Source organism: Schistocerca piceifrons, chromosome 4 (assembly GCF_021461385.2).
Source record: "Schistocerca piceifrons isolate TAMUIC-IGC-003096 chromosome 4, iqSchPice1.1, whole genome shotgun sequence".
Lineage (NCBI taxonomy): Eukaryota > Metazoa > Arthropoda > Insecta > Orthoptera > Acrididae > Schistocerca > Schistocerca piceifrons.
The window spans coordinates 74,950,833-74,965,730 of record NC_060141.1 but is presented as its reverse complement, the minus strand read 5'-3'; the positions used below and the strand labels follow the sequence as shown (position 1 = coordinate 74,965,730).

The 14,898-nt window shown below is 44.5% G+C and overlaps 1 protein-coding gene and 1 non-coding gene across 2 annotated transcripts in view; one reads left to right on the top strand and one right to left on the bottom strand.

The window, feature by feature from the left end:
• LOC124794804 (bromodomain adjacent to zinc finger domain protein 1A) overlaps positions 1–14,898 on the top strand; it is a 148,530-nt gene that overhangs the window by 39,461 nt on the left and 94,171 nt on the right. Inside the window, 3 exon segments of the mRNA XM_047258460.1 lie at positions 12,884–12,982; positions 13,084–13,285; positions 14,139–14,254. Coding sequence (XP_047114416.1) covers positions 12,884–12,982; positions 13,084–13,285; positions 14,139–14,254 — 417 coding nt within the window.
• Positions 680–754, bottom strand: Trnas-uga. The gene has a single exon. It is a non-coding gene; the product is annotated as a tRNA-Ser (tRNA).

Here is a 14,898-nt window from a genome sequence, read left to right as displayed (position 1 = left end):
TAGCGAATGGTGGTGACTGTGGAAAAATAATAGTCTGTAGCTGAAATATTGCTCTATTTAGTGGCGGTGTTGTAATTTATTTATCTCCTGTAGTTTCCATGACTAAAAATAGGAGGCAATTCTTTCGGAACGACTCTTGTAGTTTCAGTGCGAAGTAGTGCTTTGCCGACTTCCTCGCGGTCTCAAGCTTACTGAACAATCACCATAGAGTGAAGAAAATTTGGTTTGAAACATGATGAGTTCTGCGATCAAAGTCAACTTGTATTACATTCCAGTGATAGTTGTTCAGAGTGTGGACTTGGGAAGTTTCTATTTACTGAGGTTCTCGCCCAGTGACATGGTATAGTGACAGATGATGGTAACGATGTAGTTCTACATCTAGGTGTTTATCTACATAGGTACTCCACGAGCCACTGTACGGTACGTGGCAGAGGGTACCCTGTACCACTACTTGTCATTTCCTTTCCTGTGCTACTCACAAATAGAGTGAGGGAAAAATTACTGTCTCTGTGCCTCCATATGAGCCCTGATTTCTCTTATTTTATCTTCGTGGTACTTCCGCACATTGTATGTTGGCAGCAGTAGAAGCATTTGGTAATCAGCTTCAAATACTGAATGAGATTTTCACTTTGCAGCGGAGTGTGCGCTGATATGAAACTTCCTGGCAGATTAAACCTGTGTGCCGGACCGAGACTCGAACTCGGGACCTTTGCCTTTCACGGGCAAGTGCTCTACCAACTGAGCTACCCAAGCACGACTCACGTCCCGTCCTCACAGCTTTACTTCTGCCAATACCTCGTCTCCTACCTTCCAAACTTGCCCGCGAAAGGCAAAGGTCCCGAGTTCGAGTCTCGGTCCGGCACACAGTTTTAATCTGCCAGGAAGTTTCAGCTTCAAATGCTGGTTCTCTTAAATTTTCTCAATAGTGTTTCTCAAAAAGAATGTCCCCTTCCCTCCAGTGATCCCCATTTGAGATACCGAAGCATCTCCGTAACACCCCCCCAGGGGGTCCACAGCTCTTTTGTGGACACGTGCGTAGCGAGCACGGGACCCCGAGCTAATGTGGCCCTCCTTCCTTTCCGGGCTGCATACCTTCCCTTCCCTTTCCGCATGCCTCCCCGTCCCCCATCTTCGCCGCCCCCCCCCCCCCCCCCCCCTCACCTCTGGCTCTTTCCTTCCCTTTCTCCCCCTCTGGGAGTATGGTTTGTGCCTACGTCCGGAGACGGACGCTCGAAACTGTTCCAAATTCCTTGCTTTCTACACGTGCAAGTCCTCGTCCTTCCTCTGTCCTTCCCTTTTCCTTCCCTCTTCTCCTTGCCCATTTCTCCGCTGCGGCGTTTGAGACCCCCTCTTCTTTCCTTTCCCTTTCTCTTTTTTCCTCCCTGTGCGTGTCTGAAGGCCGACCCATGCACTTCCATGCGTAGCCGGTGACGGGGTAACGCGTAATTCCCCACCCCGGGTAGACAGGTAGGACACGTACGTACCCCCTGGTAACGGCCAGGCCCAGGGAGGGGTGATTACCCGAGCTGATACCTTCCGAACGTGCCGATTGGTCCCTCCGTCCGTTTGTCGGGAGGTGTGACCTGAGGTGTGAACAATCACCTAAGGCGGGTGTGCCCTCGGTGAGGGCCCCCACAAGGGAGGAGCGCGCCATCGGAGACGCCGGTAATCATGAGGGATTCTTCCGCAATGGTTTCCTCACCTTCCACTATGTCTGCTCACAAATGTAAGTTCACTGAGTCTCAGCCACAGACGGTTCTTCCATCGTTGCCACAGTTCCTTGTTGTTTCTTGGTCTGACGAAGGTCACGACTTTTCCACGGTCAACCCTTTCATTATTCAGAAAGGTGTCGACGCAATTGCGGGTCCTGTAAAGTCTTGTTCCAGATTACGGAATGGCACCCTGTTGTTAGAAACACACAGTGCCCTCCAGGCTCAAAAATTGCTGCGTACTTCTCTGCTCCACACCTTCCCTGTCCGGGTGGAACCGCACCGTACCTTAAATTCCTCGCGTGGAGTCGTTTATACCCGCTCCCTCGATGGATTGTCTGACGTAGAAATTCAGCACTACCTGTCTGACCAGGGCGTCACGGCTGTTCATCGGGTTATGAAAAGGGTTGACTCGAACATCATTCCAACCCGCACTGTCTTCTTGACATTTGACAAAGTTCAACTCCCATCAAAAATCAAAGCAGGCTATGAGATAATTTCCGTTCGCCCTTATGTCCCAAACCCTACGCGTTGCTATCGATGTCAGCGGTTCAATCACACCAGCCAGTCCTGTTCCAATCCGGCCAAATGTGTTACGTGTGGCAAGGATGCCCATGAGGGTGCTTGTCCACCTCCATCCCCTCACTGCATCAACTGTGTGGGTGACCACGCTGCTTCCTCTCGAGATTGCCCCGTTTTTAAGGACGAAAAGCTCATCCAGGAAATAAGAGTGAAGGAAAAGGTGTCGACCTTTGCTGCTCGAAAGTTACTCGCCATTCGACAGCCCACCGTGCCTCAGAAAGGAAAATACAACACTATCCTTGCTTCTCCTCGGCCAACAAAGGAGGCGGCCACGCAGACTTGCGACCTCACCTTTAGTACCACGGTCGTCAGATCGGCCAGCGCAAAGATCGCCCGTTCAACCTCACCTCTTTCGCCTGCCCACTCTATGGCTCACCCTTCGTCGGGTTCTGCTAAATCTCGAGCCCAAAAGTCAGACGTCAAGTCTTCGAAAAAAGAGCATTCTCGTGAAGAGTTTTTACGTACCGCAACTTCACAACCATCGGTTCCTCCTTCATCTAAACATCATACTTCCAAGAAGGCTACGAAGAAACACAGTTCCTCTCCTTCTCCGCCAAGGCGTGTCCCATCTACAGCACCACCTGGCGGAAATCGCCCTCAGCCGTCTTCTGTGTCGCCGAGGCGCACTGCTGGTGGCTGGTCAACCGGCCGATCGCTGGTGGCAGGAGCTGCTCCTGACCAACCTATGGATCAGGATCTTCTGCCTTCGACTGAATGCCATTCCATGCTGTCGGTCGCAAGCTCTGAGCAGTCGTTGAGTTGACAGCACCCTTGGTCACGTTCCTCCATTTTCTGTTCACCCTATGTCCATTATCCACTGGAATATCCGCGGCATTCGAGCCAATCGGGATAAATTGTCGATCCTCTTACGATCCTACTCGCCGGTCATCTTCTGTCTTCCGGAAACAAAGCAGCGTCCCCATGACCGCTTTGTTCTCCCTCATTTTCAGTCCGTCCTATATGACCTCCCCTCTGTTGAAGGCACTCCAGCCCATGGAGGACTCATGATTCTGCTCCATGATACTCTCCATTATCACCCAATCCCCTTAAACAGTTCCTTCGAAGCTGTCGCCGTCCGTCTTTCCCTTTCTGGATACACGTTCTCTCTTTGTACGGTATACATTCCATCGTCCACACCAATGGCACGAGCTGATCTCCTTCATCTTCTTGATCAGCTTCCACCCCCCTATTTGCTGGTTGGGGACTTCAATGCCCACCACCCGCTTTGGGGATCTCCACATCCTTGTCCACGTGGCTCACTATTGCTAGACGTCTTCCACCAAGCGGATCTAGTCTGCCTCAACACTGGGGTCCCCACATTTTTGTCTGCCTCCACGACAAATTTATCTCATTTGGACCTTGCGGTCGGTACTGTTCCGCTAGCTCAGCGCTTCGAATGGTTCGCCCTTGATGATACACACTCGAGTGACCACTTTCCATGTGTTCTTAGACTGCAGCCTCAACTGCCATATATGCGCTCGCGACGCTGCAAGTTTGCCCAAGCCGATTGGACACTTTTTTCGTCTCTAGCGACATTCGATGACCGTCGCTTTCCCAGCGTCGACGATGAGGTCACACATGTTACCGACGTTATTCTCACAGCTGCGGAACGTTCAATACCACGCACCTCCGAATTGCCCCGGCGCCCCCCAGTTCCTTGGTGGAACGAGGCATGCCGTGACGCAATACGTGAGCGGCGACGTGCTCTTCGCATTTTCCGTCACCATCCAACTTTGGCCTACTGTATCCGATATAAGCAGCTCCGTGCGCGATGCCGTTGCGTCATCCGCGATAGCAAGAAGGCAAGCTGGAAATTCTTTATTAGCTCATTTAACACCTTCACTCCCTCCTCGGAAGTTTGGAGTCGGCTTCGACGGTTCTCAGGCGCGCCTAGTTTCTCCCCGGTCTCTGGGCTCACTGTCACGCATGATACCTTAGTGGACCCCGTTGCAATTTCTAACTCATTGGGTCAGCACTTTGCTGAGATTTCGAGCTCTTCAAATTACCCGCCAGCATTTCTCCCGAAGAAACGTGCAGCGGAAGTGCGACATCTTGCTTTCTCCTCTCAAAATCATGAAAGCTACAATACTGTTTTCTCAATGCGGGAACTCCAACATGCCCTCTCTTCTTCTCGCTCCTCCGCCCCAGGACCGGATGGTATCCATGTCCAAATGTTGCTGCATTTATCAACCCATAGCCTGCGTTACCTCCTTCGCCTTTATAATCGAATTTGGACCGACAGTACCTTTCCCAGGCGATGGCGGGAAGCTATTGTCGTTCCCGTTCCGAAACCTGGAAAGGACAAACATCTCCCCTCTAGCTATCGCCCCATTTCTCTCACGAGTAGTGTCTGTAAGGTTTTGGAGCGTATGGTGAATTACCGTTTAGCTTGGTGGCTGGAATCCCGCAGTCTTTTAACACCAGCCCAATGCGGATTCCGAAAGCATCGTTCTGCCGTTGACCATCTTGTTGCTCTCTCCACTTATATCGTGAACAATTTTCTCCGGAAACGCCAAACGGTAGCAATATTTTTTGATCTGGAGAGAGCATACGATACCTGTTGGAGGGCAGGCATCCTCCGCACACTGTTCTCTTGGGGCTTTCGAGGCCGGCTGCCCCTTTTTCTTCGCGAATTTATGGCAGAGCGCACATTTAGGGTGCGGGTGAACACTATTCTCTCCCGTACTTTCTCCCAAGAAAACGAGGTACCCCAGGGCTCCGTGCTGAGTGTTGTACTGTTTGCCATCGCCATTAATCCAATTATGGATTGTCTCCTTCCTGATGTCTCGGGCTCCCTCTTTGTGGACGATTTTGCGATCTACTACAGCTCTCAACGGACCAGCCTTCTTGAAAGACGTCTTCAAGGATGTCTCGATTGCCTCCACTCGTGGAGCATCGAAACCGGCTTCCGTTTCTCACCCAGTAAGACCGTTTGTGTTAATTTTTGGCGACGTAAGGAGTTTCTTCCGCCCTCCTTACATCTAGGTCCTGTCAACCTTCCATTTACCGACGTCGCTAAATTCTTGGGTCTTATGTTTGACAGAAAACTGTGCTGGTCCTCCCACGTTTCCTATCTTTCGGCTCGCTGTCTGCGTTCCCTTAACACCCTCCGTGTCCTGAATGGTACCTCCTGGGGAGCGGACCGAGTGGTCCTTCTCCGCCTCAATCGCGCCTTAGTGCGCTCGAAATTGGATTATGGAAGCATAGTCTACTCCTCTGCTTGGCCGTCTATTCTTCGGCGTCTCGACTCTATCCACCACCGTGGATTACGTTTAGTGTCTGGAGCTTTTTACACCAGCCCTGTGGAAAGCCTTTATGCTGAGACTGCTGAACCTCCGCTGTCCAATCGGCGGGCAGTCCTTCTGAGTCGTTATGCTAGCCATCTGTCTTCCATGCCTGCTAATCCAGCCCATGACCTTTTTTCCGACGCCTCCTTTGATGTCGGGTATGCAGGCCGCTCCTCCTCCCTCCTACCCCCGGGAGTCCGCTTCCGTCAACTGCTCCATTCTCTTTCCTTCCGCTTTCCTAAAACCTTCTTGACAACTTGGGGTACAGCACCGCCTTGGCTCCGTCCCCGGATCGACTTGCTCAGAGACCTATGTCAATTTCCCAAGGATGGTACCCCTACACTTGTTTACCGTCGGGCATTTGCTGCTCTATGTGCACAAATGACGGAAGCCACATTTATTTACACCGATGGCTCGAAAACATCGTTAGGTGTAGGGAGTGCCTACATTGTTGGCGACACCCCAAATCACTTTCGGCTTCCTGACCAGTGTTCGGTTTATACTGCGGAGCTTTACGTTGTTCTCCAGGCTGTCCACTACATCCGCCGCCATCTGCGGATATAGTACGTAATCTGCTCAGATTCTCTCAGCTCTCTCCTAAGTCTCCAAGCTCTTTACCCTGTGCACCCTCTGGTCCACCGGATTCAGGACTGTCTGTGCTTCCTCCACCTGGGGGGCGTCTCTGTGGCGTTCCTCTGGCTCCCGGGACACGCTGGTATCTGTGGGAATGAGGCGGCCGATATAGCGGCCAAGGCTGCAGTCTCTCTTCCTCGGCCAGCTATTCAGTCTCTTCCGTTTACCGATCTCCGGAGCGGTTTATGTCGCCAAGTTGCTCATTTATGGCATGCGCATTGGTCAACACTTCCCCATAATAAATTGCGGGAAGTGAAAGCCCTTCCTTGCGCTTGGACCTCTTCCTCCCGAACGCGTCGTCGGGAGGAGGTAATTTTAGCTAGACTCCGGATAGGGCACTGTCTTTTTAGCCATCGACATCTTTTAAGCGGTGATCCTCCCCCACTCTGTCCCCACTGCTCTCAGCTGTGGACGGTCAGACACCTTTTAATTGAATGCCCCTATTTTAATCCGTTACGCTCCCGTCTACAGCTATCGCCTGATCTATCGTCGATTTTAGCAGATGACACGCGCTCAGCTGACCGCATTCTACAGTTTATTAGTGACAGTGAAATGACGTCAGTCATTTGAAGCTTTTTTTGGGGACAACCAACCCCTTTTTATAGTGGATTTTTAAGCATTCCTTCTGCCTTTAGTTTCTCAAATTTTATGACTTTGTTCCCATTGCTGCTGATTTTTAAATTTCATTTTTTTTCCTGTTTCCTACGTCACGGGCTGGGCGCTAATGACCATAGAAGTTTTGCGCCCTAAAACCACAAAAAAAAAAAAAAATAAATAAATAAATAAATAAATAAATCTCCGTAACACTTAAGTGTTGTTCAAACCCACCAATAGCAAATCTAGCAGCCTGCCTCTCAATTGCTTTGATGTCTTCCTTCTATACGCTCTGGCACCGATCCAAAACACTCCAGCAGTACTCAAGAATAGGTCACACCAATGTCCTATATGTGATCTCCTTTACAGGTGACCCACTCTTTACTAAAATTCTCCCAATAAACTGGAGTTGACCATTTGCCTTCCCCACCACAGTTCTCACATGCTCATTCCATTTCATGTTGATTTGCAACATTACGCTCAGATATTTAAACAACTTGACTGTGTCAAGCAGGACACTAGTAATATTTCAGTCAAACATAATGCGTTTGTTCTTCCTACTCATCCGCATTAAGTTAGATTCCTCCACGTTTAAGAGCCAGCTGCCATTCATCACACCAACTGGAAATTTTATCTAACTCATCTTGTATCTTCCTACAGTTACTCAACTTCATCAGCTTACTGAACATCCCAGCGTCGTCAGCAATCAACCACAGATTGCTGCCGACCCTGTCCGACAAGTCATTTATGTATATAGAGAACAACAGCTCTCCTATCACACTTCTGTGGGGCACTCCTGATTATGCCCTTGTCTCTGATGAATTCTTGCCATAAATGACAGCATACTGAGTTCTATAACTTAAGAAGTCTTTGAGCCACCCACATATCTGTGAATTTATTCTGTATACTTGCACCTTTGTTAACAGTCTGTAATGGGGCACAGTGTCAAATGCTTTCCGGAAATCTAAAAATATGGAATCTGCCTTTTCCCTTCATTCATAGTTCTCGGTATATCATGTGAGAAAAGGGCAAGTTGAGTTACCCACAAGTAATTCTTTCTAAAACCATGCTCATTTGTGGATATAAGCTTCTCAGTCTCAAGAAAGTTTACAATGTTTGAACTGAGAATATGTTAAAGGATTCTGCAGAAAACTGAAGTTAGGTCTGTAATTTTGCAGGTCCATTCTTTTATTCTTGTATTGTAGAGTCACCTGTGCACCCCCCGACTTGCTTGGGTCTTTGTGCTGGGCAAGAGATTCACAAAAAAAGGCAGTCTACGTAAAGGGCCAGTGTTGTAGAGTACTGTTTGTGAAACTGAATTGGGATTCCATCCAGTCCTGGTGATTTATTTGCTTTCAAATCTTTCATTTATTTCTGTACACCAGGGATGTTTATTGCTGTGTCATCCATACAGGAGTCTGTCCGATAGTCGGAGGACAGTATGTTTGCATGATTCTCCTGTGTGAACAATTTCTAAATGTGAGACTTAAAACTTCAGCTCTCACTTCTGGTCAACAAGGGAGAATGGAAGCCTGAGACTCGCTTAACAATTTTACATAAGACCAGAATTTTCTCAAGCTCTCTGCCAGGTCTTTTGCTAAGGTGTGATGGTGGCAGTTGTTGCACGTTTTGCGCATAGATCTTTTCACAGATGCATGTGTGTGTCTACTAACCTTCACTTGTTGGCATTTGTGTGATCCCTTTTGAACCGAGAGTGCAATAGCCTCTGCTTCCTGAGCAGCCTTAGAATTTATTAAACCATGGTGGGTCTGCCCTGCTTCACCCACTTACTAGGCACATAACTCTTTAGAACACAATTTACAATCTGCTTAAACTTCCCAGGCATGCCAAGAACTTATAAGTACAGAATTGGTGATAAATATATCTCATGCGGCTTTGTTTGCTGCTGTTGCTAAATGTTTCCAAGTACTTACGCCATTATTTTGCTCTAAAATGTATTTAATTTTGAAAAGTGCATATGGTACTTGATTTGACTCTGTTCTAATTTTTAAAAAAAAAGTGAATTTGCTATCAACACAAATATTTGCTCTGTTTTCTTCCACTGTAGAACTTGCAGGACTTTTCACCAATAACATTATTGATGGTAGCTTTTGGTTAACCTTTACATTTACATCTATGTACATACTCCACAAACCACCATCCTGTGCATTGTAGGGTGCACCTGTACCACTATTAATAATTCCGTTTCCTGTTCCACTTGCAAATGGAATGAGGAAAAAAGACTGTCTGTATGACTCCATACAAGCCCTAATCTCTCTTATCTTCTCAGTCCATACGTAAAATATACATTGGCAGCAGTAGAATCATTCTGCAATCAGCTGCAAAATGCCAGTTTTGTAAATTTCCTCTATAGTCTGCCACAAGAAGAAAGTATTCTTCCCTCCAGGGGTTCCCATTTGAGTTAATCATGTGTTGATTGAACTGCGTGGTTAATGACAAATTAAGCAGGAAAGCTTCCGAATTGCTCCAGTGTCTTCCTTTAATCCGACCTTGTGAGGTTGAGGTTGTCTCTTGAGCAGTACCCAAGAATGGGTTGCGCTAGTGGTCCCCTTAATAGATGAGATACACTTGCTTAACATTCTGACAATAAACAGAAGCCTAGTATTCACATTCCCCACTGCTGACCCTAAGTGCTCATTCCACATCATATCGCACAACATTATGCTGGGATACATCAGGCAATAAACCACTAATATTGTATTTGAATGTTAAAAGATTGTTTTCCTATTCATCTGCATTCTTTTACATTTTTCTTTGTTTAGAGCAGACTCCGATTCATTATATTAAATAAAAATTCTATCAGTCATCTTTGTGTTCTCCAGTGACTCAGTGATGGCACATCATTTGATGTTGTAACAAAAAGGAAGCATATCATATTCAGAACTGGCTAGTCAATTCCATGAGCTACACAAGTGTTTTGAAACAGATGATAGTGTACCAGAATGCTGGTCTGTATATGGTTGAGAGGCTGACTTTGCTTATGTAACTGTTACAAAGTGCTTCAATCAAAGATTATTTCTTGGGGAAGAAATCAGTTTCATGTGTATCTTGCTTTTAATCCCAGTTTAACTTGGAATAATCACTAAGAAGTGATTTGACAACTCAAAAACTAATTTAAAAAAAAAAGAACTTGCTCTTTGATATAACAAAATTTGATTCAGGAAAATTTCCATTTTCAACATAAAAAAAAACTGAAAATCTCAGGGGAAATATTTCAGTGACACAGGGTTGCCACTGTTGTTCTTCAGTTAGTAACATTGCACTCTCCTCCTACAATTTCATTGTTCATGCAACACATGTTCAATAACAAAAGTAGTTTGCACAGTAAAAAGCAGGTGAATAGTATCTGTGCTGTGAGTGCTGAAGAGAAGAGGTCCAAACTTCCTTTGATGGTGTGCTGAAAGACTGACGATCAGTAGGACATCAGTGAGAACCTGCAAATGCAGTCCAAAATTTATACACACAACTTTGGGATCAACCTCACGTGCTGGATGTACTTCTGCAGAAAAATGTGTTGATTGTTCGTACAACCTATAACTTGGAAAAACTGGTGCTAATTGTTTCTTGAAGAAAGTGTGACCCACAAAATTAAAGTGATAAAACACAAAACGTGTGCAAATCTTGTGATCCACCTCAGCTTCTTCAGGACGGACTCAGTATCCTGGTGAATTTTGATGTCATTCCGTTATTCTGCAGGATGCCTCCAAGAGTGTCACTAGAACTCAACTTTCAGAAATTTGACGGGAGGACCACTGTCATTCCTGAGACTGTCTGACCTCGCCTTATTTTCTGTTTAATGGAAAATACTATGAACATATGAAGGGAGTTACAGTGGGCATCCCACTCTCTCCTGTGGTTGAAATTTGTATATGGAGTACTTAGGGGGAGATGACCTGACATCATCCTAATAGAAACCCACCTGTTTGTTGCATTACATGAATGACACTTTCTTCATTTGGCTCCATGGGAATAACAAACTCCTCAAATTCCTTGCACATCTGACTCCATAAATCCCAACATCAAATTCACTATGGAGAAGCAGAAGGAAGACTACCACTCTTGGATGTCAAGAAGAGAGCTGATGGCAGCCGGGGCTGCAGTGTGTATTGAAAGAAAATGCGTACTGACCTGTATTTGCATTTGGATAGCTGCTATCACCCTACACAGAGAAATGGGGTTCTAAAATGTCCCATATAAAGGGCATGCAGCATCTCAGATCTGAAGAGTCTTTCTTGGGAACTGGAACACCTGTGAGGTATGTTTGGAAAAAATGGTTACAGGCTGGCAGATTAGGTGCGCACTAAGCCACTCCGCCACAGTAGCACACAATTGGGGAAAAATTAAATGCGTACTACAAAAAAAGAAAATATTTTGCCTGCCCAATAAAACAGAGTTGTTATTGGGGAGTGTTAAAGATTGCCTCAGTTTGTGGAAGGCCGGGCTATATCAGAATCCATGCTAATTTGGGAAAATGTGTATTGGACAAACAGTGTATACCATTGAAGATTTATGCGGGGAATCCAAGCAGCACACTCGACTGATGTATCCCAAAAAGTCAGTAGTCGAGAAGCACGGTTTGTCTGAGAATCGTGATGGAATAAGACTGGCCACAATTTTAGCATAGACTTCAAAATACTGGCACATCATCTAGGAGAGGCCATTAAAATTTGTACTGTGACTATAATCTCAGCAGTGTTTGGGAACCAGCCCTTGGTCTAATTAGGGTGACACTCAGAAAACGTGACAATTTGATGGTCAGAGCAGACAGAGTAACCACACCCACACTACCACAGATGCTGATGCCTCACATCTGCAGCTGCTGACATGCTCTCACGTGCAGACAGCAGAGGAAGTGGCTCACAGTGGGAGGGGTATAAGTTGGCCATGTGACCCCCAGGAACTCAGTTCATCAATGCACCTGATATGAGGACATATTTGATTGCCGAAGTATTGTGCTCGTTGAACAGTGTGAACTGGCACATCACCCGTGGACTGCTCAGCCAACAAATATGCTGGGAGAAACTGAAGAATCATATCAAAGATATTTTGCTCATTGAAACACTGATACATTGAGGTTTTCTATGTCGAATAGAGGATGGGGAAAAACACAATGGTATGAATCCTGACGGATAATTTGACCTAAAGCAATGTCAGATGCTAACCTAAAGCAATGTCTGATACATCAAAGAGATCATGACAGCCAAAGTATCCCCAACACAACCTTGTGGCCAGAACTGTGAAAAGCTAGTGGGATATGGTGCAGAAATTTTGCTGTGTGCTTAAAACTCAACAGCAGCACCCAAGTGCCTCGGTGATGGTGCATCTGTACTTGTCATTAGTGCTCAGTTGTTAGCAAGGAGGCCAGGTTAACTCGTCAGTAGTGCTGAAAGAAAACCCAGATGCCACACTTAACATTGTCAACGACAGCTGGGGAGCGGTGGACCATGATAAATTAACTCATCAATAGTTGTCAGAGTGTTAATTAAGTAAGGATGAGCTTTCAGAGAAGTAAAGTGTGTTATTCGTATTTAAACTTTGGAATCTTTCACATACATGATAAGTCTAGGATACAACTTCTGCTCAAATTACTGAAATAGAATAGGGATGTTCACAGCAGCTGAGAGATTTTCAAACTGGCTGTGCAGCAGTAGCAGTAGGTGTATCAAAGCCACCATGATGCCATTTACTGGGCAATAACAAATCTGTACAAGAACTCTTGTTATATGAAAGAGATGAATGCCCACAAATATTCTGGAGTTGCCCTCTATCTGACAGGCACGAACTGAGTTTGACTTTCCACAGCTTGAAATTGGTTTTATCATAGAGTGTCATGGGAAAACTAGTAATATGACAATTCTGTGCTCGAACATCTTTCACGCTGTTGTGGGGCTCATGTGAGATTAAAAATAACTGTGCCTTTCTGTTCAAATTATTAAAATAGAATAGACATCTTTGTACCTAAAAAAATCTGGTTAGGTGAATAGTACCAAATTTCTTAAGACCTTTGCAACATGTTGATTTCTGGGTGATTGATACATATTTTCTTTTCGCTTTAAGGTCCACTGAGTGATATTTTCCAGTTACTTCTGTCAACACTGTTTGATATGCAGGAAGAGGAAGATGATGAAATTTTAGCTACAGATACTCCAACCACAGGTATTTATGGATCTAAAGATAAATATTGAAAGTGTTCATTTGTTGAATAATAGAAACTATCAACGTTACAATTGTTATTTATTGTCTGTTTCCTTTTGAAGCTGAATTAGACATTGATGAACATGGTGATGTAACTGCTGGTGAGGCTGTGAAACTAGCTACGGTGGCAGCTGGCTGGAGTCAGCTTTATCAAGGAGTGCCATTGTCCAAACTTACTTTAGATGCTGTTACCCTCACAGAAGTGTTACGTTTGCACTTACTGTCTTCGGGAGGGCGTTCTGCTGAGACTAGCACAAAGTGGAGGTACTAAAAACAGTCTTTGAGTTTTCTTGCTCATATTTAGTGTGTAAAATTTTTGATGTCCTATACTGCCATCTAATCACAGTTGACATCAACCAAACTACCATAAAAAACCTGTTAAGTGTCTAATAGCTGTCAATAAATACCAGTAGACACTAATAATTCAGCCCCTGTTTTCTATATCCACTTGTTTTAAAGTTGTCTGCAATGTTGCTGCTAATTAATAACATCCAGCCTGCCTAAGCACCAGTTTACACTGGCCATGTCTCGTGACTTAATAACCAACACATTTGTAATTGTATGATATAACCAAGGTTTATACAGTCAACTAAATCAATTGTCTGTTCATCAGATGTGCATTCATAATTGTTGAAGTATCATATGCTGAACCTATACTCATAAAAAAGTCTGTGACTTTTTTTAGATTTAATCCTTTTTATGATGAGTGTGTATTAAGATATTATGTTGTCAGGATTTCATTGGGGGACCAGGCAGGGGTTGGGGGGTGGTGGACAAAAACTGGTCTTTTGCTATAATCTAGTATGTAGTCATAGCAAACCTTGATCATTGTAAGTTAGTGTATGTTGTTGACACAGAAAATTTAACTTGATGCTATGGATTGTTTGTAAACTATTTACAGGTATAGATTTGTGTGCTGATCACACAAGAAATAAAGTGTATGAAATACTTAAAGAGACTGCTGGTAGAGCAGAAGAAAAAGCAGTGTGTCATCTACAGACTTCAGTTGGCAGTGAAAATAGAAATAAGATACATTGAAAACAGTAGATCTTAGTTGTGATGTAGTACTTTTACTATGAAAGAGAATTAATTCCATATTTCCCTGATTTTAATAAAGGTATCAGCAACGTGGAGGGTATACCAGCTTTGATGATCCTGGACTTTGCTTGAGAATCAATCATCCGCACATACTTCGTGCTTTGAGTGTCACCAGTGTTTGTGAATTGTCAATAGGTAATTATAAATTTTAAAATTTATAATTTAGTAGCAAAGTTTTAAAATTCAAGTTATATTTGTTCCGAAAGATCAATCGTATTTCATTAATTTGTTCCAGCAAACACAAAAAAATATTGTGGATTTTGCTGAGTGGAATCACAAGATCTTGAAATATAAATATTAAGTGCAAAGAATCAGGCTACTTGTAGAATGAGGTGTGATGATTGGTCACGTTGTGACTTGCCACTGTCCCCTATTTGTGTAATGAAATTGAATTACAGTGTGTTTTCCACGTATTTCTATGAGCACAACACAGTATATTTATATTTCTTTCACTTTCCAGTACTGTTATGCTTTAGCAGATGTATTCTACAGTCATTTGAGAGACTGTAATCTCAAAATTGTTTGGATTAGCCAAAGTACACCCATTTCTTATCTGACATATTAACTGTTGTGGAAAAATCTGTTCTTAGAAATGACAGTAGTGACTTTGTAGATGTGTGTTTAATTACCCTGGAAATATCACAGCTTTGGGAATATTACAGCCTTTTTTTTTATGAAGGTGAAACTGAAACCTAGCCTTTCCTCCTCCTTTTCACCTTTGTTATTTACTCTATTTTCCACAGTTGGTAGCTTAATTTTTACTGGCCTTCTCCATTGGG